The sequence below is a fragment of the Rana temporaria genome, chromosome 5, assembly GCF_905171775.1.
Source record: "Rana temporaria chromosome 5, aRanTem1.1, whole genome shotgun sequence".
Taxonomy (NCBI): domain Eukaryota; kingdom Metazoa; phylum Chordata; class Amphibia; order Anura; family Ranidae; genus Rana; species Rana temporaria.
The window spans coordinates 344,309,850-344,335,997 of record NC_053493.1 but is presented as its reverse complement, the minus strand read 5'-3'; the positions used below and the strand labels follow the sequence as shown (position 1 = coordinate 344,335,997).

The window sequence follows — 26,148 nt, the reverse complement described above, 5'->3', positions numbered from 1 at the left end:
AGAAGACTCTCTGCTCCTGCAGCTTCTTGAGCGTGCTGGAGCTGAAGATTGGCTCAGAAGCTGTCTTATCTCTCCTTACCTTCAAGGATGAGCTTTGCGGTGTGACAGACAGACCACCATTGCTGGTAGAAGGGGATGACAGGGTGCTTCCTGAAAAAATATCATCAAAAAACCCTGCCTCAAGAATTTTTAGAAGAGCCCTCAGCTCTGATGCAAGCAATGGGTTGGGTAGATGTGATTCTGATTTAGTTTTTGTTCCTATATATTACAACCCAATGATTGACTAGTGGGCTGTTTGAGTATGCATGGTTTCTATGGCAAGCTATGGCTACATGTGATTTCATAGACTCTATCAAATCTTTCTGGTTTTTAATTATTTTCTCTGTGGATTGAAGTTGGCCCAAATTGGTGAGTTTTGCTCAGTAGTAAATATTAACTGCTGTTAATATTTTTATCTGTAATGTATTTCATGGATTTTGCCATTATTGATTGCATTATTATATACCTATGGTTGTGATGATATAGTTAAATAATTTATAAATATTTATTGATGTACATTTATATTGATCCGTCCCTTATCAATTGTCTTTATCACTTTCAGCATTACCTGTATAGCTCCTGATGAAGCTCGATTAGAGCGAAACATGTAGAGCAATTCCGGCACAGGTTTTCGGCTCCTTGTTGAGCCTATCATGTTCTTTGGGATGGCTATTTTGTTGTCTAAATTTAAAATGTTGTTAAATAAAAAAATCTTTTTTTTACTATGCCTATATGATTTATTCAATTTGACACCTTTAAAGTCCCGGGGTTTGTTACCCTTTTTCCATTCCTCTGTGTTTATACTATATATGGGATGTGGTGTCCTGATCTGATTAGCTGTGTTCCACAAATCATTTTTTCTGAATGAGAAGGTGTTCCTAGGCAGATTGCATTTGCATGCAGACAACACTAGGTAACATTCACATGTGATGCTGAGCCTCAATGAGTGAAAGAACAAAAATTCAAAGAGTAAAAAATAGGGATCAGGAATATTAAGGCTGGTTAGAAAAGGGCTATATGATGCTGTACATTCATCAGCCAGGAAATGATGCAGGCTCTATCTGACTTGCTGCAGCTTCTAATGCACACTGTAAGAAGTTTACCGTGTGCAGTGAAATCAGAGTGCTCAATTTCAGTATAGGAGATGGGCCTGTACAACTGTGCAAGACTGAAGGTAAGGCTGTTGATCAGCGTTAAAATATTTATAGTAATACATTCAGTCCAGGCCAAGTAAGCCAAGTAGTGTGTCCTATTCTATGGTAAGTGCAGTTTTTCATTTCCCAAATCAGAAATTAATTAATACCATTCCAAGTACATATGAATTGTCATAAAAATACACCATAATTAAAGTTTGGTTTTGCATTTTTGCTTGCAGTTTATCTAAAATTGCAAAAAAAAGCTCACAGAATGTATTGTGACTATTTTACAAACATAGATCTGTTAGTGAACCTCTGGTTCCACTGGTAGAGGGTACAGTAACAAGAAACCTTACATAATATTACACAGAAGGATCAGAAGGTTTAGAAACCTTTTAAAACTGCATTTGTTAACCTTTTAAAGGCAAAGGCTTTGAGCTCATCTAAAAGAATAACTGGCATAAAAACTGGGCAGTTACAAAATCAGAAAAAATAACGGATGATCCAAAAATGCATAAATGACAAGAAAACAAGGTTTCATTTTAGATTATGTTTCAATCCCCTGAAAGATTGTGTAACCTTATACAGCAAGGTACATATTATAAAAATCATAAGAATGTGTTTCATCAGGGTTTCATAATTGATCCGTTTTAAATGAGATGAAATCAAAAGAACAATTTTGACAATGTTTATAGTGTGTTACAGCTCCAGCTTGAAATAGACATCTGACCAAAGAAATTCACATTTGGAACTGTGCATCACCGTAATGAAAGTTCTGTTTTGAGCGTACAATGAGCTGACCTTTAATAGAAACATATGATATGTATTACATGGGCAGTTGAAAAGATTACAGTAATTTAGGAGGAACTCCAAAGCAAATATGCTTGACAATGTAGTAGAAAAAGCAGGAGTAAAAAAAAAACAAGACTTACTCTCTTTCCTCTGTGAGATGAGCCAAGAGTTGATTTTGTTCACGGATTTTCTCACCTAAGTTTTCATTGGCGAGCCTGGTTCAGAGTTTGATAAGAAAAACAATATGTTTAAATACTGAATAAAGGGAATCAGCTATATATAAGCGGGTATGGCTAATTACGAGACAGCAGACTTCTTTAAATATGATCCCCTGCTCCCTTACAAAACCTATAAATGTAGAAAAAGGCACAGAATACTTACCTTGCTGGATTAATACCCCTTTCCCACTGGGGTGGGGGAGGCATTAGTGGTAAAGCTCCGCTAGCTTTAGTAGGGCTTTAATGCTGTTAACCCGGCGCTATTCGCCAAAGGAAAGGGTTAATAGTGCCGAAATGCACCACTGTCAAAGCACTTTGCAGGCACTACGGCAGCAGTGCCCATTCATTTCAACGGGCATGGGCGGTGGATGAGCGGTGTATACACTGCTCCCGCACAGCCACAAAGATGCTGCTTGCAGGACTTGTTTTCCTGTCCTGCAAGGGCACTGTCCCAGTGTGAAAGCACACTGGCTTTCACACTGGTGCTGCAGAAGAGGCAGTTTACAGATGCTATTTTTATCGAAAAAAAAAAAAAAAAACACATGTAAAACACCTCTGTGTGAAAGGGGTGGTAGAGATGTTCCAATACCCCATGGTAGGCGATTACATGACCAAACACCTGGGTAATGATAATGAGGCTTGTGTTCTAGGAAAAGGATGAGCCATGCTTATGGCATTTAAAAGACTGTACATTGTACATGATACAATTCTAAATTCACAAACTCAGTAAAACTCACTCAGATTTACCAACAGTGGTGCAGTGTAAAGGCTCACCTAAAAGGATCTCCATAGTGTAGTAAGTTAAAAGGCACAACGGTCCATTTATTAAAATCGGTAGTTGACAAAAAAAAGGCAAAAAAATGCCATAGAGGTAAATACAATGTCAATGTCAAATGACTTCCGGTCACGGCCATAAAGCGGGAAGTGGATATCACCTAAGCTCCTGCATCACTACCACATGGCTTCATTAAGGGTATACCTGTATCTGTGACGTTGTTTTTACCCGTACGGCATTTTTTTTTGCCTTTTTATTGTCAACTACCGATTTTAATAAATGGACCTATGAGCCTTTTAACTTGCTACACTATGTAGATCCATTTTTCTTGCTTTTAAATCCTTGGATCCGGAGATACATTTCCCAGGAAATCTGTGGCGAGGTTGGAGGCAGTACTGCAGTGGTGTCCTGTTCAAAACACACCGAGGAGGAAGGAGCATTCACTGTTGGTTGGCCATTATCATTCAATGCACCATTAGACCCAGTGGGTCTATTTATAAGGTAAGTGGCCATTACCACAGGGGGAGGATACGAGGAATCTGTTGTTTTTATCTACATATTTTCCAGATTTGGACTCCCTTGCCTGTCCCTTTCCTCCGCTCTGTTATTTTGCTCATCCATGAAATGATCTTGTGACAAGGACTGAGTTGCTCCCTGGATGATCAGAATTTTTTTTTTCTGTGGATGTTATAGCACTTTCTCACATGGACTTGGTTTTAGTTTAGTGCATATTTTACCGGAATGAACTTTATATTATTAACCATACACTGTTGTGATGCACGTTAACATTATTATTAATATGAGATTCATTTTCACTAACTTTATTCACATAGCACTTTGTTAAAAAGTAATTAGCGGTACTTCAATATATTTAAAACATATACTAACTTTTACCCCTATAGGTGTGCTTTTATACAAACATCATATGGCAATTTATAAAGGGGGTGGGGACCATGAGGTAATGAGCAAACCTTGCACTAGAAAGCAATAATTTTTCATGGCAAGATACATTTGATGGTATAAGACAACATCATGATAGATCCAAGGCCTCAGCACAGTCCTCTTTATACGGTATCGCCTTATTGGTTAGTGATTTATGAGGTACACGACTATTGGTCACTGACAGCCAACGTAATAGCAATTTAGGGTTAGTTATTGCAGGCTACAACTTGAAGTGTTAAGTACAGACACTACTTTAAGAAGATCGATACACTTTTTGGGCCAGATCCACGTACCTCGGCGTAAATATATGCGGGCATAGCGTATCTCAGATATACTACGCCGCCGTAACTTAGAGCGAAGGATCCTTATCCACAAAGAATTTGCGTCGTAAGTTACGGCGGCGTAATGTAAATGTGTCGGCGTAAGGGCGCGGAATTGCCAAAGATGTGGGCGTGTTTTATGGTAATTCAACTTGACCCCACGTAAATGACGTTTTTTTTAATGGCCGTCCGTCGGGGTTTTCCAGTGCGCATGCTCGAAATCACGTCGCAAATAGTCAATGCTTTCGACGTGAACGTAATTCACGCAAAGCCCTATTCGCGAACGTTTTAGGCAAACAACGGAAAATTTGACGCTGGCCCGACGTCCATACTTAACATTGTGTACGCCTCATAGACCCAGGGGTAACGTTACGCCGAAAAAAGCCTTACGTAAACGATGTAAAAAAATGCGCCGGACGGACGTACGTTCTGAGAATCGGCGTATCAAGCTAATTTGCATACTCTACGCGGAGATCAACGGAAGTGCCACCTAGCGGCCAGCGTAAATATGCACCTAAGATCTGACGGCGTACTAAGACGTACGTCAGTAGGATCTAGCCCCCATTCAGGTTTTTCTTGTTTTGTGGATACAAAACAAAGATATGCTGGAGCATCCAGAAGTTACGCGGTGTATCAATAGATACGCCAACGTAACTTCTTTGTGGATCTGGCCCAATGTGTTTAGATGTACTTTGCCACATTTTGTCTTTCAATTTCTCTCCAGTATAAAAACATGATGTTGTGAGTGAAAAAATACGGTTCACAGTAAAGAACTTGGGGAGGAAAAAAAATATCTGCTCCTAAATATTTTATTTTTGCCTTTCCTCTATGGATATAGTGGATTTCGATAAACTTATGGTGGTCTAAATTACCAACAAAAATAGTGGAAAGTCTTAATAAATTAAAAATGGTATATGCAAAATACATTTGCTGGTTTGTTTTCATCTTGGCTGAAATGTGGTGAAAATGATGAGTGAATTTTTTTTTTTTTTACAAAAACTGCTATACAAGGTGAAACTGTTACAAACAAACAGGAAATTGCAATTTAAATAATTATAGGTAGGACTTACATTGACAGATGGCATGTTGATGTTAAAAACTTGGGGGTGTTTATGAACAGGCCTAATGTATCAAATAGCAATAAACAGCACTCTCAATGGTGTAATCTCAAAACCACCAAACAGCTATGATATTACAGTGTATTTCAAATGGCTTGAAATTAATGAACTGCAACAGTAATATAGGAGTTGTCTAGGAAACGGATTTGGATTTAGGGACAATTTTTAATTATGCACCTTTGCTTTTCTCCATCTTTAAAAAATGTATATATGTAATATCCTGTACAATCTCAATAACCTTTAGTAGATATTTTATCAAACATGTCTAATCAATACATTGGATTTATACTCAGCCGTGTAGTGGTTAGTGAATCTAAACAACTACATAAATACCACATGATAACCTAACCAGTATGTTGTCAAAATGCTCTTCAAAACCTACTCTTTCGAATTCTTAGTCCACAGTGCCCACATCGTGCCCACATCTTGCAACGGGGGAACCAAGTCTGAATCGTATCTATGTTATTGGATGATTGTATAAAAAGCTCTACTTTCTAGGCTGTAACCCTAGATGCAAATTGCCATAAAAAGCATAAAGAATAATATGTCTCTCACCAATACCTAGAAGAGGAGTTTTTTCTATATTTCTGATGTGTTGGTATGCGAATACTTTCTGCTTTTTTGTTCTTTGCCATGTTTTTTTTTTAGGCCTACAAATATAATTATAAAATGAACACATTTTCAGAAACATCAGGGAAAGTTACATGACTAATGAAAATAGTGTATTCTAAGAAAGTGAGGGTTATAACCCCTGACAGTTTTTTCTGTCATCTTTGTTTCACTGGGGAGATTTCCCTTCACTTTCTGTCCCATAGCCAAAACAGGAAATTAAAGGAAATACCTGCAAATCACAGGAAACTCTTCTCTCCCCCCCCCCCCCCCCCAAGTAACCAGAAGTCCCCATTGCAAAATGTCCTCTCTATTACTGTTCTGAGGACCACTCAAAACTTGGGATCTTCTTTTAATTTCACTTAAAATGATAATAGTAAACAGAACAAAGAGAAGGCGATTCTCCCTAACAGGGCAGATGTAGCATTTTAATATTTTCAGGAATACCGACCAAAAACATGTAATTAGTGAAATCATAACTCTGCATACATCTGGGTCAGTGACAAATAAATCATTAAACCTGTGAATTCATTGTGACAGCCAGTCACAATAATAGATAACCACTAAAGCAGTAGTTTAGAAAGGATAAGCGTGTGTTTACATTCGCTTTAAAGTCTATGGGACCTGAACCTGAAAAATGAAAAGTTCCCATTTTGAAAGCTTATATGTAAGTTATTGGTCATAAAAAGGGTATTGGGATTTGGGTACTGCCCTGGGGAGACATGTATCAACTGTACGGGATCAGAGGGGTGAACAGCCAGCTGTGAGACAGTTTAGTCAACTTAAAAGGCAAAAGCAAGTAAAAATAGACAGGCTTTGTCTTCGTAGTTCGCAGTTTAAGCAAAACACAAACTCTTCTTGGCAGTATAAGACAGCATCCCAGCCACAGCATATCACATAGCAAAGTCCCAGTTCAGGAAAGCTCACCCAGCAGTATCTAGTCAGAGGCAACAGGTGTCCTTCCAGTATCAAGCTCTCTTCAGCTCTGATAGCAACACAGCCTTTCCTCCCAACTTCTCTGACCAGCTGCCTAATACAGTAAGTACCCCTAAAGAGAAGTACTTGCCCTGTTTTATTAACCCTCTCCAGGCTGACACTCATTTTTACAGGAGCAGTGATTTTATTGATGCTTAGTGCTAGTTCACACCAGACGCAGTTGCGTTCAGATCCGTTTGCTTTTTTTCCCGCACTAAAAATGCATGCACAGTGTTTTCCATGTATTCCAATGGCTCTAGTTCACACCAGTGCAGTCAGTTCGTCAGTTTCCGGTGCAGAAAAAGAAGAACTGACTGTATTGGTGCAGAAAAAAGGAACAGGACGAAACTGCATCTAGTGTGAACTAGCACTTAAATATAGTGCATGGGGGGGGGGGGGTCCCCTTAGTCTGCCTGTAAAGTGGCACATCTGTAATAAGGATAGAACATACTGTAGCATAACTGAAATTTCTAAAGAAAAAAAAAAATTATCAAATGACCTTTAAATTGCCATACATACAACACCATTCCCAGCAATAGAAAATGTTTTAAATAACAGCGTCCGCCCCCCCCCCCCAACCATATGAGGCCCTTCATGTCTGGGGCTCTGCCCCCCAACACCAAAGCATCTTGTCCCTTGCTTATCGGAATCTGGAAGCCCCCTAACAAGGGGCCCCTATATCCTGTCCCCCCTATGTGAATGAGTATGGGGTGCATAGTACCCCTACCCATTTACCAAAAAAGTATAAAAATAAATTCAAACAGGAGGCCATTTTTGACAATTCCTATATTGAAAAAAAAAAAGTCTCCCGATGTAAACCCATCATCAATCACAATGACCACTGAAAAAGAAAAAAAATGCTCAGCAGTTAACTAAGGGAAACTGTCGAATGCTTGGCTAGCCGTTTTGACAGTTCTTATATAGGTAAGGACTGGGTCACCTGGTGGCACCATCCCCTTGTGACTTCACTGACCCAGCCTGCACTGGCATTCAATGTAATATGGCAACCAGAAAGCTGTTTCCCAGAAGTCTGCACCTGTCAAACTCTAGGCATCCTCTGCAACAAAAAATCCTTTTTGGTGAGATACCCCCTAAGGGTTAAATACTTATAAAGAAATGCAGGCACTGCAACTTTTCTCATCAGAACACTTATTGTTCATCAGCTTTTTATAGTAAACTTGTCAGAATCAGTATGCCAAGTACATGGTCAAACAAACCGAGTAGAAATAGGTAGAAACATGCAACAAAGTTTGTTAAAATCCTTGTACTGTATATTGATCACCTTTTCTTTTTGCCTACACAAGTGGAGCTACTCTTTAACAGACAGAGATGAATACGTTGATCCAATGTCCAATAAGGAGACTGAAGGGGGAAAGATGATGCTAAATTCTTCAGCCAGAAAAATAATTTGCTAAATTAGGAGCTTTGTCTGTCTATGCAGAGTGGAAAAAGTATGTCAATCACAGTCTCCTGACAGCAACTTGTCAAAATCAATGACAGGCTGAAATACGCAGCAGCTGTATGCAGATATACACACTTCATTTAGGGCACTGCATACATCCCTGTATGCATGTGCTGCTCTAATCTTTGTATATCTGTGTACAGCCACTATGTATTTCAGCCTGCCATTGGTTTTGAGAGGCTGCAGGCAGTAAGTTGTATGCTGCGCCTGTGAATCCTGGGCAGAGAATCATGTCTGAATGTATGCTATATGGCACTCCTACTGCCATGTGCACAGATCCTAAAATATGTGTACACATATACAGTATATCACAATTTTTAGTTTAGCAGTTTTGTTTTAACGCACCAATTTCAGCAAAATGTATGAAGAACATAAAATGTCAAAAACAGTAGTGCAGGTTCTCCATTTTTGCTGTACTATAGATCTAGCCATGCTAGCATGGATCCTGTTCAACCATATGGAATTAGTGTAATAAGATATGAACGTCCATCTAACCAATACCCTATTAAACAACTGAGTAAAATAAGAATATCAATTTCAATCGCCCGCAAAAATTACCACTCTCCATAACCACTGCCTGCTGTACGTTCCTACTCAACATTACTGCTGAGATGGACATATGGATGAGGTTAATTTTTTCCTTACAGAAAAACATATTTTTTTAATAACCTGCACATGGGAAGAGAATAATACGTAAATTACATACACACACAAAAAATCTTCTGCCAAAGTTCTTTATAAATCTTTGATTATTTAATGTTTTCTATTTTATGCCTTTAGAAGATGGTAATAAGGCTCTGATGCAAAAAGAAGAAGACAAAGCCACCTCCCCTCAAAGTATATCACTTAATGTCATCATGGGATGGTCTTGTCATCTTGACATACAGAATGAACAGCAAACAGCTGTCCTGCATGTAGGAACAGGCAGGGAAAAAACCTGCGCTTGATTAGACTTTCTGTCATAGCGCTGACTGCCGGAGCTCTAATTTGACTCTGAACTGAAATATCAACAAAGATGAATAGAAGGAATTAAAAATTCAGCCAGTTTGACACTGTTTTCTTGTCAACAGTTTGACATTATTAGACAATTGTGGGCGGGTAAAATGAGAAGAAAAGACCTGTCTTAAACAGAAAAGAAAGAATATAATAACAAGCAAAAAAAAAAAGACAATTGGAGAGGAAGTAAAATGGGATGATAAATCTGCTTGATAGAGCTCATCATCATAAAATTACCCACCTAAAGATGGCAGGCATCAATGGAAAAATAAATGAATCCCTGATAAACGTAAATTAATATTTGATAATGCTTCATATAGGCGTAGTCCTATAAACAGTAGGTTAGGAATTTACAAAGTTGTAGGGCTACATAGAAGATGAAAAAACATGTTATTTTAGATGTTTAAAAAATTCATCCTGTACTGGTCTGACTAAGGCCAGGATTGGCCAAAATGAATGAGCATGGATTTTATTTTTATTCTGCTATTTGAGAAATAAAGTATTTGTATTGGATGCATATAGAGAGTGCCTTGACAAAACAAATAACCTGCATATATGAAGGAGTGTATCCATGAAACAACCACTGCTGGCATGCAGTACATTATTGCATTTGGTGAGATGATTACCTTGCTTTTTGTTCAGTAGAATGGAAGCCCATTGGTTGCATGAGATACTGAACTTTGCAAATTATAACTGCATTTAGAATTATAAAAACACAGATTGACAACTGAAAAAGATCATGCAGTCTAGAGTCTGCACCTTATTTAGTTATTTATTTACCTTTTTTTCTGAGTACAGATCTAAGTTTGTCCCAAGCATGTTTGAATTCACTTAGTTTTGAATGACTCACTAACACTATTCCAAGCATCAACTACTCTTTTAGGAAAACAATACTTCCTAAGGTTTTCCAGTGTTTTGACCATATTGAAAATGCTGCTCTTCTGAGCCTTATTCACATGCTTAAACTGTCATTAAACCCAAATCATCAAAAACTGTCAGAACATGCTATATTACACTATGTTCATATTCACCCATCCACTAGAGCAGTGGTCATCAACCCTGTCCTCAGGGCCCACTAACAGGCCAGGTTTTATGTATTACCTTGCGGGAGATGCAGACTAGAATACTGCAGTCACTAAGCAGCAAATGATATCACCTGTGATGTATTTCAGTTATCTTGCAAACCTGGCCTGTTAGTGGGCCCTGAGGACAGGGTTGATGACAACTGCACTAGAGCATATGTTTTCTGTAGACTGCAAAACTCTGGGTTGATTCTGTTCACTGTCCCTCCCTCCTCGTCTGTATTCCCACTGCAGCCTGAGAATGAGCACACCAGCTGTTGACATCTACTGAACATGCTCCAGTTTCAGTTCCCTTCTAAGCTGTTAATTTACTTAACTTTTTTTCTTATCTTTTCTTATCTTTTGCCTCTCACCTGACTATGGGGTCACGCGTGGGTGTATTCACAGTGGTAAATGACACTCCCTGTCTCCTCCTCCATATTCTCATGTTACTAAGCACTATGGGGGCAGGACATAAAATGGCCCTCACACATATAAACTATAGACACAGGCTGGAGGGGTGTGAATGAAACTCTGCCTACACCATGTCATTGCAAACAATAATAAACATTTAAGTAAGTAACTTAAAGGGTCACTAAAGGAAAAACATGTTTTTGCTGAAATAACTGTTTACAGGGTATAGAGACATAAAAGTTAACTGATTCCTTTTAAAAAGGATTACAAATAGATTCAATTCAATCATATAATGTGCCTGCAGTTTCACTTTCGTTTTTAAACTGGTTTCATGTTTCTGTGAAGTAAAGAGACCCACAGAACAAAAACAAACAAATCCAGGGTAGTGTTTTGTTTTTAAAATGAATCCGATTGGTTCTGAGGAGTTTTAGACACACAGCTTGGACCACAGTGAAAAGCTGCCATGAGATTTTTCATAAGGAGCCAGACAAGCAGGAAGTGTGGAGATCACAGCAGAATTACAGCAACATCAAAGCAAAAACGAACAATGAGGACATGAAACCAGTACTGCAGTAAAGGAAGCTATTTAGCTTAAAAAAAAAAAAATTCCTTTAGTAATCCTTTAAGTATTAAAAGCTTTGAAATAAAAAATTGTAATAAGCTTTAAAACACTTTGTATTATTTATTGTAATTCAATTTTTTTTATTTTTTTTGCACACACAGAGATTCACAGTCCAGACATCTGCTACTTTAGAGTATACTTCAGAAAAGTACTGGAAATGTCTTCCTCAAATCTTTCCCTGAGCACAGGAGAGACCTGGGAAATGTCATGTGACCACTGAACAGCAATTATCAAGTAAGGTCCTGATTATTCTTATATTAAATTAAATATCTAAATATAGTGGCATGATTTGTATATATAAATAGAAGCGATAATAATGACAAATACCTGAGCGTATCTGTCCGGCCGGCGTAACGTATCTCTGATACATTACGCCTCTGTAACTTTGGGCGCTTAGTTCTTTATTCAGAAAGAACTTGCGCCCATATTTACGGCGGCGTAACGTATGTCTTGTGGCGTAGGGCCGCGTAATTCAAATGGGGATGTTGGGGGCGTGTACTATTTAAATTTGTCATGACCCCTCATTTTTTACGTTTTTTTTTAACGGCGCATGCGCCGTCCATAAAATATCCCAGTGTGCATTGCTCTAAATGACGTCGCAAGGACGTCATTGGTTTCGACGTGAACGTAAATTGTGTCCAGCCGTATTCGCGAATGACTTACGCAAACGACGTAACATTTTCAAAATTTGATGCGGGAACGACGGCTATACTTAACATAGGATACGCCGCACATACTCCTCATATAGCAGGGGTAACTTTACGATGGAAAAAGCCGAACGCAAACGACGTAAAAAAAAAGCGCCAGGCAGTCGTTCGTTTCTGAATCAGCGTAAATCCTAATTTGCATATTCCTCGCGTAAAACATACGGAAACGCCACCTAGCGTCCAGCCTAAAATTGCAGCCTAAGATCCAACGGTGTAAGACACTTACACCTGGCGGATCTTAGGGATATCTATGCGTAACTGATTCTATGAATCAGGCGCATAGATACGACCGAGCGCAATCAGAGATACGACGGCGTATCAGGAGATACGCCGTCGTATCTCTTTCTGAATCTGGCCCTGTATGTGTAAGATCACTTTAATGTATTTAAAGTTTTCAGTCATTTCCCTTGGTTTCTTTCTTTCTGCAAGTTTGTACATATTAAGTTCCTACAGTTTCTCCTGACACATTTTATCCTCCAGACCCTTCTGCATTACTTCTTCTATTTTTATTCTATTAATATTAGTCCATTGTTCTAATAATATAATTTTTTGTAAGTGAGGTCTCCAGAAGTGCACACAGTATTCTATGAGGACAAGGGGTTCATTGCTATGGGGGTCCCTACCTGGCAAGGTACCCTCCCATATTAAAGGCAAATTACCTTGGATTGTTTTAGGAGGAGGGGCTGCATTCTTATCCTTCCCCTCATGGTCTCATATGGATTTTGAGGGGGACCGCACTCCATTTCTTTTTTTTCCATGGGATTCCCCTGAAAATCCATGACAGCTCCTCAAAGGATAGGGTTTTCAGTATGGATTTTTTTTGGAGGAGGTTTTTTATTTTGGCATTTTTGCTGTAGGTTGGACTACAGCAAAGTGACATTTACCCAAAAAAATGTACTGCCAGCCTTTGCCACTTAATTACATTTGCCTGCCAGCCTCCTTTTTTTTGTACAAATCAGCAGGGGAACCCCAAAAAATACCAGACCTTCATAGATTTTTTTTAATGCCAGTGTCATTTACAGGCACTTTAGCTGTAGTACATTGTACAGGTGCACCACTTCACAAAAATGTTAAGGGCATCCTCCCAAGAAATAGTTTGAGAGGAACTGTACATGTTTTATGTTTCATTTAAAGTATTATTAAAAGGCCTGCTCCCTGCAAAACAATACCTTTAAAAATATTTTTGTTTTTGCATTTGTACATGTCCCATACTGTAGTGCCCAGCCCCCAATGTAATTTGTTTTATTATCTTTTGCGTATTAGTCTTGAAAATTAAACATGTGTCCAGCAGATACAGATTATAAAAGGACATTACTTAAAGCGGGAGTTCACCCAATTAAGTTTTTTTTTCTCTTTTCCCCTTAGATGGATGCTCGTTTTGTCTAGGGGAATTGGCTAGTTGTTTTAAAATATGAGCCGTACTTACCGTTTTCGAGATGCATCTTCTCCGTCGCTTCCGGGTATATGGGTCTTCGGGAGCGGGTGTTCCTTCTTGATTGACAGTCTTCCGAGAGGCTTCCGACGGTCGATTCCATCGCGTCACTAGTAGCCGAAAGAAGCCGAACGTCGGTGCGGCTCTATACTGCGCCTGCGCACCGACGTTCGGCTTCTTTCGGAAAATCGTGACGCGATGGATGCGACCGTCGGAAGCCTCTCGGAAGTCTGTCAATCAAAATAGGAACGCCCAGTCCCGCAGCCCATACCCGGAAGCGGCGGAGAAGATGCATCTCGTAAACGGTAAGTACGGCTCATATTTTAAAACAACTAGCCGATTCCCCTAGACAAAACGAGCATCCATCTAAGGGGAAAAATAGTTATGTATGGGTGAACCTCCGCTTTAAAAAAGAAAACCCCTTCCCATTTCATGTTGTATACAATGGCAACACATGGAAGGGAAAGGTCACAAGGCCTGAGAAAGAAAATCTTTCCTTTACACAAGAAATCTGAAGACTACAAGAAGATCAGCAAAGCTTTACTTATCAGTCAGAACACTGTAGCAAAAGTGATACAAAAAAAGTGATACAAAACAATAACAAAGATGAAACTACAACCATCTAACAGAGGTGTCCAGGCTGTCCACAGATGTTAACACCTCGACAGGAGTGTCTTCTGATGAGAAGGGTTGAAGAAAATTGCCATGCAAGTTCACTGCAGTTAGCTAAAAAAGAAGAAAGCCAAACTGGAGTGATTATTTTCTGTGACACAATACGGTGTACACTGCAGAGGAATGGCATGCCTTGGTGTCGTCCATGAAGGAAGCCTCTCCAAAAGCCATGCACAAAAAAGCCCACCTAGAATCTACCAGGGCCCATTAGAGACCAGAGACCAAGATACATGATTTTGAAACTGATGATTTCAAAACTGTATGGCAGGGATATGCAATTAGCAGACTTCCAGCTGTTGCAAAACTACAAGTCCCATCATGCCTCTGCCTCTGGGTGTCATGCTTGTGGCTGTCAGGGTTTTGCTCATGGGACTTGTAGTTCTGCAACAGCTGGAGATCCGCTAATTGCATATCACTGCTGTATGGCATCGCAAAGATGAGGACGACAAAGAAGAATGCATGATGCAGACAGTGAAACATGGTGGTAGCAGGGTCCTTCTGTGGTGCTGCATGAGCGCTGCTGGTGTTCGGGAGCTGCATTTTATTGATGGCATCATGAATTCACAGATGTACTGCTCTATATTGAAAGAGAAGATGCTACCATCACTCTGTGCCCTTGGTCGTCGTGCACTTTTCCAACATGACAATGATCCAAAACACACATCTAAGGCCACTGTTGCATTTCTAAAGAACATTGTGAAAGTGATTCAGTGGCCAAGTATGTCCTCCTGATCTGAAACCAACTAAACACCCACTGTATGAGAAATTCTAAATAAACAAGTTGAGCATCACTCTCCATCCAGCATCCAGGCTCTAAAAGAGGTCGTTCTTGAAGAATTGATAAAGATAGATGTTGCAATATGTCGCCAACTTGTTCATTACATGCCTAGATGGCTTGGTGCTGTCCTTACAAATCATGGATGTCAAGCAAAATACTAGATGTAGTAGTTTTTGTAGGGTGTATTCATTTTTGCATCAATTAATTTGAGTAAAACTGAAGATTAAGGGGCAGATCCACGTACATTGGCGTAATTTTGCATCGTGCGAAGCGTATCTAAGATACACTACGCCACCGTAACTTACTTTGTTTTTTTCAAATCCACAAAGAATCCGCGCCATAAGTTACGGCGGCGTAGTGTATCTTTGGCGGCGTAATGGCGCTGCATTCGAATATCTGTGATGGGGCGTGTTTTATGTAAATACGTTGTGACCCGACGTTAACAACATTTTTTTTTTAACTGCGCATGCGCCGTCCGTGGGGGTATCCCAGTGCGCATGCTCGAAATTAACCCGGAACAAGCCAATGCTTCAGACGGTGACGTCATTCTACGCAAATCCCTATTCGCAAACGACTTACGTAAATCCCTATTCGCGAACGACTTACGCAAACGACGTAAAAATTTTAAATTTCGACGCGGGAATGACGGCCATACTTAACATTGAGTACGCTTCATAATAGCAGCTTTAACTATACGCCAGAAAAAGCCGAACGCAAACGACGTAAAAAAATGCGCCGGCCAGACGTACGTTCGTGGATCGCCGTAACTAGCTAATTTGCATACTCGATGCAGAATTCGACGGAAACGCTACCTAGCGGCCGCCGAAAAATTGCATCTTAGATCCGACGGCGTACTAAGTCTTAGTACGCCTGTCGGATCGACCCGAGATGCTGTCGTATCTTGTTTTGAAGATACAAAACAAAGATACGACACAGGAAATGTAAAATTACTTTTTGTGGATCTGCCCATATATATACACATACACACACACACACACACACACAGTACCCCACAAAAGTGTAAATATTTTATTAGATCTTTTCATGTGACAACACTGAAGAAATTACACTTTGCTACAATGTAAAATAGTGAGGGCTAGATTCAGCAAGAATTTACGCCGGCGTATCTATAGATACGCCGTGTAAATTCAAAGCTGCGCCAGTGTATCTTCTTTCTGTATTCAGAAAGCAAGATACGCCGAAATTAGGCTAAGATCCGACTGGCGTAAGTCTCTTACACCGTCGTATCTTAGGGTGCATATTTACGCTGGCCGCTAGGTGGAGCTTCCGTCGTTTTAGGCGTAGAATATGCAAATTACCTAGATACGCCGATTCACAAACGTACGTGCACCCGGCGGATTTTTTTACGTCGTTTGCGTAAGGCTTTTTCCGGCGTAACGTTGCTCCTGCTATATGAGGAGCAAACAATGTTAAGTATGGGCGTCGTTCCCGTGTCAAATTTTTAATTTTTTACGTCGTTTGCGTAAGTCGTTTGCGAAAAGGGCTGGACCTAATTTACGTTCACGTCAAAAGCAATGACGATTTGCGGCGGAATTTCGAGCATGCGCACTGGGATTCTTTCACGAATGGCGCATGCGCCGTTCGTAAAAAACGTAAAATACGCGGGGTCAACAATAATTTAAATAAAACACGCCCACATCATCCCCATTTGAATTAGGCGGGCTTACGCTGGCCCACATACATTACGATGCCGTAACTTAGGGCGCAAGTTCTTTATGAATACAGAACTTGCGCCCTAATTTACGGCGGCGTAACGTATCGGAGGTACGTTACGCCCGCACTAAATTATGCAGGGCTATCTGAATCTAGCCCTGAGTCTACAACTTTTATAACAGTGTAAATTTGCTGTCCCCTCAAAATAACTTGACACAAAAAAATGACCCCTAAATGAAAATGCCCAAATTGGGCCCAATAAGCCATTTTCACTCCCCAGTGTCAAGCCACTCGTTAGTGTTACAAGGTCTCTGGTGTGAATGGGGAGCAGGTGTGTTAAATTTGGTGTTATCGCTCTCACTCTCTTGTACTGGTCACTGGAAGTTCAACATGGCACCTCATGGCAAAGAACTATCCGAGGAACTGAAAAAAAAAGAATTGTTGCTCTACGTAAAGATGGCCTAGGTTATAAGAAGATTGCCAAGCCCCTGAAACTGAGCTGTAGCAGGGTGGCCAAGACCCTACAGCGGTTTAACAGGACCGTTTACACTCAAAACAGGCCTCACCATGGTCGACCAAAGAAATTGAGTGCACATGCTCAGCATCATATCCAGAGGTTGTCTTTGGGAAATAGATGTATGAGTGCTGCCAGCATTGCTGCAGAGATTGAAGGGGTGAGGGGTCAGCCTGTCAGTACCAAGAACGTATGCCGCACACTGCATCAAACTGGTCTGCATAGCTGTTGTCCCAGAAGGAAGCCTCTTCTAAAGATGATGCACAAGAAAGCCCGCAAACAGTTTTCTAAAGACAAGCAGACTAAGGATGTGGATTACTAGAACCATGTCCTGTGATCTGATGAGAACAAGATGAACATATTTGGTTCAGATGGCGTCAAGCATGTGTGGTGGCAACCAGGTGAGGAGTACAAAGACAAGTGTGTCTTGCCTACATTTAAGCATGGTGGTGGGGGTGTCATGTTCTGTGGCTGCATGAGTGCTGCTGGCACAGGGGAGCTACAGTTCATTGAGGGAACCATGAATGCCAACATGTACTGTGACATACTGAAGCAGAGCATGATGCCCCTCCCTTTGGAGACTGGGCTGCAGGGCAGTATTTTAACATAATAACGACCCCAAACACACCTCCCAGACGACCACTGCCTTGCTAAAGAAGCGGAGGGTAAAAGGTGATGGACTGGCCAAGCATGTAACCAGACCTAAATCATATTGAGCATATGTGATGCATCCTCAGATGGAAGGTGGAGGAACGCAAGGTTTCTAACATCCACCAGCTCCGTGATGTCGTCATGGAGGAGTGGAAGAGGACTACAGTGGTAACCTGTAAAGCTCTGTGAACTCTATTCCCAAGAGGGTCAAGGCAGTGCTGGAAAATAATGGTGGCCACACAAAATATTGATACTTTGGGCCCAATTTGGACATTTTCACTTAGGGGTGTACTCACGTTTGTTGCCAGTGGATTAAACAATAATGGCCGTGTGTTCAGTTATTTAAAAGGAACAGGAAATGTACACTGTTATACACTGTACACTCACTACTTTACATTGTAGCAAAGTGTCATTTCTTAAGTGTTGTCACAATGAAAGATATAATAAATATTTACAAAAATGTGAGGATGTACTCACTTTTGTGAAGTACTGTGTAGATTATATATATATATATATATATATATATATATATATATGTGTATATATATATATATATATATATATATATACACATACACACACACAAATTCTTATAGCTTTGCATTTCCTTCCTCATGCTGATGCTTCTGTGCTAATTTTTCCCATACTTTGAACAAAGAGACTGGACCAAGTTGATTTATTTGATTTGTGCATATTTGGACAATCTACTTTTTTTTGTATTTCTTCCTTTAGTATATTATATTGTTTATTTTTAAATTAGTGAATGTTAAATGCCTAAAATGCATGTTTTTTTGCATCTATCGGTGTTTAGGGTATCTTTAACAAGGAACCCATTTAAACTTGAATTTACTTGTACCATTTTTGCCTGAACAAATAAGCCAGTTATAACGAATTTGGAACACTTGCATAAAGACACTTCAAAAATGTTTATTACCTCCTGGGCATGAGAGTGAAAGAGCCGGTCATCTGCCACTGTTTTTATTACAGATATATAACAATTCAGAGGGGTTGTGGCCAATTAGAATAACTCTCTGTACTGTCCAAACCAAGCGAATGTATGTAGATTTCTGTTACAGAATCTGAAATTTAAAATAGAATCACGGATCCTCATTTTTTGACCACCTGCCCATGGGAGGGTGGCATTAAAAATAACAGCCATTTGCACATACAGTAGTCTCAAGCTTCTTATTTTAATGAATGTATTCTCAAACTTACTTTTTAGAAAACTGGGACAAATCAGTCTTTCATGAACTATGATAATTTGTTCAGTGGAATATAACCCATCAAATGTTAAGAGCACCTTATGTCTGTGCAGCAGTAATACATACAAAATGATCTGCTAACTTAAATGATGCTGCTTCTTACTTAGAAAATTATATATAATTTTGCTGCTGCAGTGGCAACCTGTAATGTTAAAAATCAACTGATGAGACAGAGAGGTAATTGCAGGTCTGCCAATCAGGTGTTGAAGATACTAAGATTTAATTAATTTGTACTTGGGGCTTTCATCCTCTTAAAAGGTAACCTTAATTTTGATGACAAGATGGAGAATCCAAGAACTTTCCGGGAAGGAATTACATTGCTTGTTACAAACCTAATATTTAAACAGTAAATTATTTTGATGACAGCGAGCCAAAAGTTGACGTCTGTAAGTCAAATTAGTTTTTCTTTGTTTAAGCAAGTAGTGAGCTGTAAAAAATAATCCCAAAAGAGGTCTGTATGTTGATTTAACATGTAGAGAAAGAAAAAAGAGAAAGAAAGAAAAAACAACATCATGCTACCAATCTTTTCTTTAATTCTCCTATTTTTAAAATGCTCAGCAGAAATACTTGACATTTTAGAGGTTTAATAAGTTGAATGGGAAGCCCCGTCCCCTACTTTCTTTGTAAACAGGATGTATTTGCTGGCATTATGGGCTAAAACTGCAAATGCAGATATATTTATTATTGGTCTTAGGAGTATCAGACTGATATGCACAGAGTTTGTTCAGATTTCACTGACCACTTTATTGCAAACAAAATTTGAGAAACTTTGAGGACCCCTCTTGTTAAGGGAACTATATACAGAGGACCATATTCAGCATACAGACACTCTGTATATGTACATATTGATCTTATAAAGTTTGATATGCAATTAAACCTTTTATGTTAACAATAGGGATGAGCCAATAGCTCAGTCCAAACCTAGATTTAGACCAAACTATCTGTTCAGGCAGTTAAACAAACGCTAGAACTTTAGACGGTCTGGCCCCGTTTTGCGGGAACTGTGCATCATATATATATATATATACAGCGTCTCGCTGTCACTGGTTACTAAGGAAGGCATGCCTAGAAACCACTGAAATCCCAGGGAATTCCTGCTCCTTTTAAGTAAAGGGGCAGGGAAGGCAGTGGCCATATTTGGGCACTAATATTGAGTGACTGAATGATGTCACCGCTATCCTCGACCCTTACCTTATATAGCCGATAACAGCTCGGGGAGCTGTCATTCAGTTAGTATCACCGTTAGGATCGCCTGCATGCATAGTTTTTTTTTTTTGGTATGTCGTCAGGTGGCGTGCATCATGTATGACAATGGATTTACAATGAGGGACTTTTTATTTATTTTTTTTAATAAAGGACTTGGTAATTGTTTGGGTGTTTTTATTTCTAGGGTAAGTTTTTTTTCCTTTTTAAATGACCCCTGGGGGTAGGTATCTTGTGGACCCCTTAATATTAAAGGGAGCTTCCAGATTCCTGATAAGCCTCCCACCTGCAGTGAGTAAATATTGTGGGGAAGAGGCCATTCTCCTCAAACATGGGGACAAGGAGCTTTGTCAGGCTTCCCCCCATGCTGAGGGAATGTGGCGGCTATGGTTTAGGAAGGGGGGAGTGCATACTCATCTCTACTTTCGCTCTCTCCTGGCCAACCAGGTTGCATGTTCAGATTAAGGATCTGGTATAGATTTTTTAAGCTATTTCCTGCATTTTTTTTTTTTGCATGAGCTACCCCCTTAAAATCAATATAAGGACAAGGCACAGCACATTTACAAAAATAAAATAAAAAATTAAACATGCTAAATTGCCAGAAAATCTAATTTATTGCTTTTTTCTTTAGAAAAAAAAAAAAGCATACAAACCCTATCCATAGCCTCCCCAAATTACATAGGCAACTCTTTTGGGGTCTGCCAGCCCTTTCATGGCTAAGCCTATTTCTGACATTTGTTGCTTGCAAGTTAAAATCCATATTTTTTGCTAGAAAATTACTTTGAACCCCAAACATTATATATATATATATATATATATATATATATATATATATATATATATATATATATATATATATATATATATATATATACACAGTATATATATATATATATAGCATAGACTGTAGAGAATAAAATGGCAATTGTCGCAATATTTTATGTCACACGGTATTTGCGCAGCAGTCTTTCAAACGCAATTTTTGGGGAAATATACACTTTCATGAAAAAGATTAGTGGTTACCAGATTAGAGTGGTCAAGTGCTAGAATTATTTTATTGCTCTCGCTCTGATGATCGTGGTGATATCTCACATGTGTGATTTGAACGCTGTTTACATATGCGGTCGCGACTTTGTAGGCAGTTTCTTTGCTGTGCAAACTCGCAGGGAAGCTTTAATTTTTTTATTTATTTTTTTACATTGTCTGTAAAAAAAAATCTAATCACTTTTATTGCTGTCACAAGGAATGTAAACATCTCTCGTGACAGTAATAGGTGGTAAAGGTACTCTTTATGGAGGGATTGGGGTTACCAAATCCCTCCTTTGTACTTCAAAGTATTCAGATTGCCAAAAACGGCAATTCTGTATACTGTAGTTTTTTTTTTAACTCTGCACCATTGGCAGCCGAGTAAACTTGAAATTACGTTGTGACATTGCTTCCATGTTGACACATAGGAGACCGAAACCAAGTCATTTCAGTCTTTGATTCAGTCTCTCTCTAGCCAGCAGAAGTGCCAGATCACGCATCGGGTCTCCCGATGGGACAGGAGGCCCGGGAACAGCGGCGGGAGGGGGGTCGTCCCCTCTCGCTCCTCCGGGATAACAACAGGGCGGCTTTTAGCTGAGTCGACCGCCCACTCTAAAAAACGGTACTGGGGTGATGCATGCAGCGGCAGGCATCATCACAGTATAACTCCTGAAAGCTGAGAATGCATATGTTCGTAGGGCAATGGGAAGGGGTTAAGAATGTTTGCATTTGTGAATGTCAGTGCTGCTACAGCATCAGTACTTTCTGTACATCACAGAGATGTGCTTCTCACAGGCAGGATTACGACACCAGCCAGGCATGTTATTTAAAGTAGAACTATAGGCCAAACTTTATTTTTGTATTCTTTTATTGGATAGAGGAAGGGAGAATTATATCTCCTGTAAGGTTTATTTTTGCCATTTTGCAGAGATTTCCCTTCACTTCCTGCCCCAGGAATTTAGTCTACAAATATAGGTAATTCCTTGGAGACCCCCAAGTCACCAGAACTAGCGTCCCCTCTATTACTATTCTGGGGACAACCACTTTCAATGATAATGGTAAACAGGACAAATAGAGAGGGTGAATTTACCTAACAGGCATAGACGGAAAAAAAAAAAAAAAAAAAAATCTCTCCACTCTATCCAAAAGAAAAACAAAGTTTTGCCTTTAGTTATACTTTAAAGGAATTGGTCAGTTTTAATGCTGCACTTTATTAAAAAAAATAAAAAATATCACTGCTCCTGGCCACATTTTATATATTTTTCACAGAGCAGTGCCCCTATCCTAATTTTTGGGTTTTAATTCAGGGTAACATGGTATGCCAAACTCTGTACATAGTTGAGAATAAAATGGCTGTGGGAGACATGGGCGTCCGCAGAACTTTTTGCAGGGGGGGCATCATATTAGGGTCACCCCTTTTCGACAATGTCATTATCACATTATCATGGTCAGAGACTACAGATGTAGTACATCCGGCTAAGATAACTAATAGATAATGGCCGACAGGCCCTCTTAACAGACCCAGTGAAATTACAGCAGTGATCCCTCCGGCTGGACGATCACTCACTCTGGGTTCCTCGGGGGCGACTCTGGTCAGTAGTGTAGCATGTCTGTATCCTGGCAGTGGCTCAGTCTTTCTCTCTCTGGTGGTGCTGGGCAGCATTGCTCTCTGTGTGAGTGAGTGAGAAACTTGTATAGCGCAACACATGCAAACTGAATCGCCTCTGGGCGCTTAGTATCCATTTCCTACGTATAATTAGCCTTCAGAATAGATGGGTTTTTTGTTTTTTCCTGAAGGCCTGGTGATCCACTTCCGTGCGGATACTGGTTGGTAGATCGTTGCACAGTCTAGGTCCTTGGACTGCAAATCTTCGTTCTCCTTTGGATTTGTATCTGGCCTTAGGTATCTGTAGTAGTTTTTGATCGGTGGAACAAAGAACGCGATGGGGGTTGTGGCATTTTAATTTTTCGCATTGATATTGGGGGGCACTTCCTTGAACACACTTGTGTGGTGGTGATGGGCAGTGTGGCTGTATCTCTGGTGGCACTGGGCAGCGTGGCTCTCTCTCTCTGGTGATGCTGGGCAGCGTGGCTCTCTCTCTGGTGGAGCCGCTGTCTATTCTCCCTAACAGGAGAAAAGGGGGTGAGCGGGGTAAACTTCTGACAGCCCGCAGCTTGCCTTTCTCCTGTCACAGCACTGCCAAATTTTCTGCTGGACTGAGCAGGGAAAAGAGCCCTCAGTGAAACTACACTGATAGTGTCACCCCACTGGTGGTTGGCACCCGGGTGCAAACTTCCCACACCCCATTAGCGACACCACTGTGCTGAATTTAACAGTGCCAATCTTGACCCCCCTTGCTCCTACCTGCGGACGCCCATGGTGGGAGAGTAACATGACAGCAATACAACCCCAATCTGCCAGGCCATAAGCAGCTTCAGAAAAACGTCTGTGTGGGAAGTCCATCGGTCAAAAATCCACGCATGCTCAGAATCAAGTCGACGCATGTTCGGAAGCATTGAACTTCATTTTTCTCAGCACGTCGTATTTTACGTCACCGCGTTGGACACGGTCACGGTCAGATTTTTGACTGATGGTGTGTAGGCAAGACTGATGCGCACAGGGATTCTCGGCTGAAAGCCCGGCAGGCGCCGGACCTTGCCGGAAAAAGGTCTCCCGCGCTCACATGCGAGAGTGACGACATTGTGGCTACAGCCATTCAGAGGGCTGGAGCCATGATACCCGGAAGACACGTCGAGGCAACATGTCAGCTACCTCGGTGTGGAACAGGTGAGTTACAGACGCCTCGTTCTAAGGTAAGTATTTCATAATGAGCTAGTATGCAGTGCATACTAGCTCATTATGCCTTTTGCCTTACAGGGGTAAAAAAAAATCAGAGGGTATACAACTGCTTTAAGGTGTAACATAAAAGAGAAACTCTGGGGAGTCTGGTTGTTTCCATTCAAAGTTGATTGATTTCTTGGCAGCGATCAAGCAGTGAGTTACAAAAGGAAGATGAATCCTAGGCCATTGTTTATAATGTAGTAGAAGAAGAGCCATAGCTGGATCAGGGGCCCGTTTGATGCCAGTAACTGTTGAGATGAATTTAAACACTTTTTTTCCAAAAGGGGGTGAGGAATAGCCAACAATTCCTCAAACAGGATGGCAAGACATCTTTGGAGAACTTGGATATCCTAAGTGGAGTGAGGAACCAGCGGTGCACTCATTTTAAGTGGGATTCCCAATGCGAAGTACAGTGGGAGACTTTTAGAAGATTAGTTGCATTGGTCCATTGAGTAAAGTGGAATGTCCCGGAGAGGTCTGATTCCCAGGTTTTCATAGATTGAGTTTTCTCCTGGGGAGGGGAGGCCAGGAGCAATAGGTAGAAATATTGGGAATTTGGCGCCGCTTACAATAAATAATAAAATTTCACAAAAAATGTATAAGTAATCCTGTGAAATAAACATACAGTATGTCTATTATATCCAATTGTAATAATAGAACAATTTAGTGAATTACGTGAAAAAAATCCATTCATAAAAAACAAATCAATATATGAGTCCAAAACGGTAATAGAAGATCACTATCTGCAATGCATGTCCATAGTTTCTCCCAACATGACTTGTGCAAAATCCAGAAGTGACACTTTATGCAGTTTCTGTGCAGAGAAAAAGGTGACATTTCCGCACTCCCCTCTTGTTTATGCACTCACCAGAAACCCCTTCCCCTGCAGGGGTGATAAGCGTATAATCAGATATGCCTCTGAATTCCAATTGATCAATATGACCTCCTACTCCTCACGCCCGTCCTTGGTCAGGCTGTCTTCGTTTTTCAGGATGGTCACAGCTGGGAGAGGAGTTGGAGAAGGCGTGCAGGCTCTGCCACTCTGGGAGGAGCCGGGGATGCTGCTCAAGTCAGGGTGGCAGTGAGGTCAGTAGGAGGTCATATTGATTGTTTGGATACCAGGACCAGAGGCATATCTGATTATATGCTCTTCACCCTTGCAGGGGTAGGGGTTTCTGGTGAGTACATACACAAGAGGGGGAGCATGTAAAAGTCACCTGTTTCTCTGCACAGAAACTGCATAAAGTGTCACTATTGGATTTTGCACAAGTCATGTTTGGAGAAACGATGGACATGCATTGCAGATAGTGATCTTCTATTACAAGTTTTGGACTAAAATATTTGTTTTTCATGAATGGATTTCTTTCACTTGATTCACTAAAGTTTTCTATTATTACAAATGGATATAATAGACATATTTTTATTCCACATGATTACTTATACATTTTTTGTGAACTCACGCATATGTTATAAGAATTAATCACATATCACAGTTATCAGCACACATGATTTTATTATTTATTGTAAGCAGTGACAAATTCCCTTCCTTTTATAATTAACTCATTGGACTTCACTTGTAAAGTATTTTCTCAGGGAGGCAGCAGCTTAGTATATATCTAAGTGCAGATTTTTTGTTATACAGTAAATGGGTAGAAATATGTGATGCCTTTTTTGTTTGATGCAGAAAAAGCAAAGAAAGGAGAAATATCTCTACTAAAATGTCAGATTTGAAGATGGATCCCAAGATGTGGCTGATACGTAGATATTGATACAAGTCTCTATGAGGGAGGATGTAGTGCTTTTGTCGATCTTTATAGGAGAGGAGGTTAAAGTTGTCTAGAAGATGACCGATCGAGAGAATACACGGTTTTGTATCACTCATTGAAAGAGATCCTCAGTGAAGGACTC

At 40.2% G+C, this 26,148-nt stretch overlaps 1 protein-coding gene across 1 annotated transcript in view; it reads right to left on the bottom strand.

Annotated features, from left to right (window-relative positions):
- The window catches only part of LOC120941176 (polyamine-modulated factor 1-binding protein 1-like), a 512,202-nt gene that overhangs the window by 100,043 nt on the left and 386,011 nt on the right, over positions 1–26,148 (bottom strand). The window contains exon 22 of the mRNA XM_040354465.1: positions 2,108–2,182. Within this exon, the coding sequence (XP_040210399.1) occupies positions 2,108–2,182 (75 nt within the window). The remainder of the gene's footprint in view (positions 1–2,107; positions 2,183–26,148) is intronic.